Source organism: Phlebotomus papatasi, chromosome 2 (genome assembly GCF_024763615.1).
Source record: "Phlebotomus papatasi isolate M1 chromosome 2, Ppap_2.1, whole genome shotgun sequence".
Taxonomy (NCBI): Eukaryota; Metazoa; Arthropoda; class Insecta; order Diptera; family Psychodidae; genus Phlebotomus; species Phlebotomus papatasi.
In genome coordinates this window covers 70526662-70528154 of record NC_077223.1, presented here as the reverse complement: position 1 = coordinate 70528154, position 1493 = coordinate 70526662, and the positions used below count along the sequence as shown (strand labels likewise).

General features: G+C 39.7%; 1 protein-coding gene across 1 annotated transcript; it reads left to right on the top strand.

The window, feature by feature from the left end:
- The first annotated feature begins 139 nt into the window (after positions 1 to 139).
- On the top strand, positions 140 to 1123 carry LOC129801020 (basic helix-loop-helix neural transcription factor TAP). Its single transcript, XM_055845775.1, has one exon. The coding sequence runs from the start codon at positions 140 to 142 to the stop codon at positions 1121 to 1123; it is 984 nt and encodes a 327-aa protein (XP_055701750.1).
- Positions 1124 to 1493: the final 370 nt, after the last annotated feature.

The following is a 1493-nucleotide window of genomic DNA, read 5'->3' as shown; positions in this document are numbered from 1 at the left end:
AGAGTGTTGCATGTGTCCTAATTTTTGTGCATTTCTTCTTCTAATTATTTCTTCGCTAAGATAACATTTAATTAATTTGTGCAGTGCTGTGTTTTGTGAATTTTATTGAACAGATTCTCGACAGGAGAATTATGAGCAAATGTCCTGCTACAGTGGTTTCGATGATGGATCTTTTGGATTTAATGAATCCGTGTCATCCACGGATAGTGGCTTCGAGAAGAGCTATGAGTCATCTGATTTCCCCCCAGGATACAAACTCAACTACTCAGGATGTGATTTAATACAGATTCCTGAAGATCCTGTAACATCCCAGTTGGGAATTGCAGAAACGAAAATGGAGGATTTTGTGCCAGTTTTGGGCACTTCGACGCCTGTTAAGCAAAGTTCGGCACCAGCTGTAAAGCCCAAGAGGAAATATGCCGTCGGGAAGAATCGTGTCACGAGATCCCGGAGTCCAACACAAATCCTCAGGATAAAGCGACATCGAAGAATGAAGGCTAATGATCGGGAGAGGAATAGGATGCATACACTGAATGAAGCTCTGGAACGACTTCGTCTGGCTCTACCCACATTCCCAGAAGATACCAAACTCACAAAGATCGAGACACTCCGTTTCGCCCACAATTACATCTTTTCCCTGGAGCAGCTGCTGGAAAATGATGGAGTTGTAAATTTTGACTTGGAAAAGCTCCAAAGCATCACTTTGAGTGGTGAGAGGATCACCAAAGAACTCTTCGATGCTCTTTTCATCCGGAATGTCTCTCCTCATGCTTTTACCACTTCAGCGGCAGGATTCACTTCCATGGACTTCTACCATAGTATGCAGCAATACAGTGTGACCCTGAATAATCCTCATCCACCGCAGGAAGCAGGATTCTCCAAACAGAATTACGATATCTTTAGAAATGCCTTCCATAATGCAGCCAGAGGTCATCCGCAACTTTCCAGCTATGATTACCTTCAACAAAATCCTGGGTATCCCATGACGAATATCGGAGAGGGCTTACCTCAAGGAGAGAGGAACTACCACCAGAACAGTAGCTTCTACAATCAAACACCTCCGTGGCGGGAATGTAATGAACTCCCCATAGTGGATCCCATTCAATATTGTGAGAGATTCTAAAGTCTTTTAGTGTATTTCATAAAAAGCTGCATCTTTTTGATAGAATTTTATTCAATATAAATTAAATAGTCAAGAAAAATCAATACAACCTACAGCCTTTAACCCAGTAAATCCAACATTAACTAAGAAACCATTTAATGGAATAAGCACACCCACTAAAAAGTTCGTAAATGTTTGTACTTATTCACAAACATTGTTTGCAACATGACCGCTTAATAAGGTTTCCCAAATTAGAAACCCAAGACTTAGCTGTTTTTGGCGATTTTTTTTGGAGAAATTTTGGGTTTATATTTATACACATTCAAAGTGTTTAATTTTTTTTTTCGAAAAAAAAATTACAAAATGGCGGAATAATTAATAATTTACTGGA

Bases quoted from the DNA above. Each gene is read 5' to 3' on its own strand.
- LOC129801020 (XM_055845775.1), top strand. From the start codon at position 140: ATGTCCTGCTACAGTGGTTTCGATGATGGATCTTTTGGATTTAATGAA.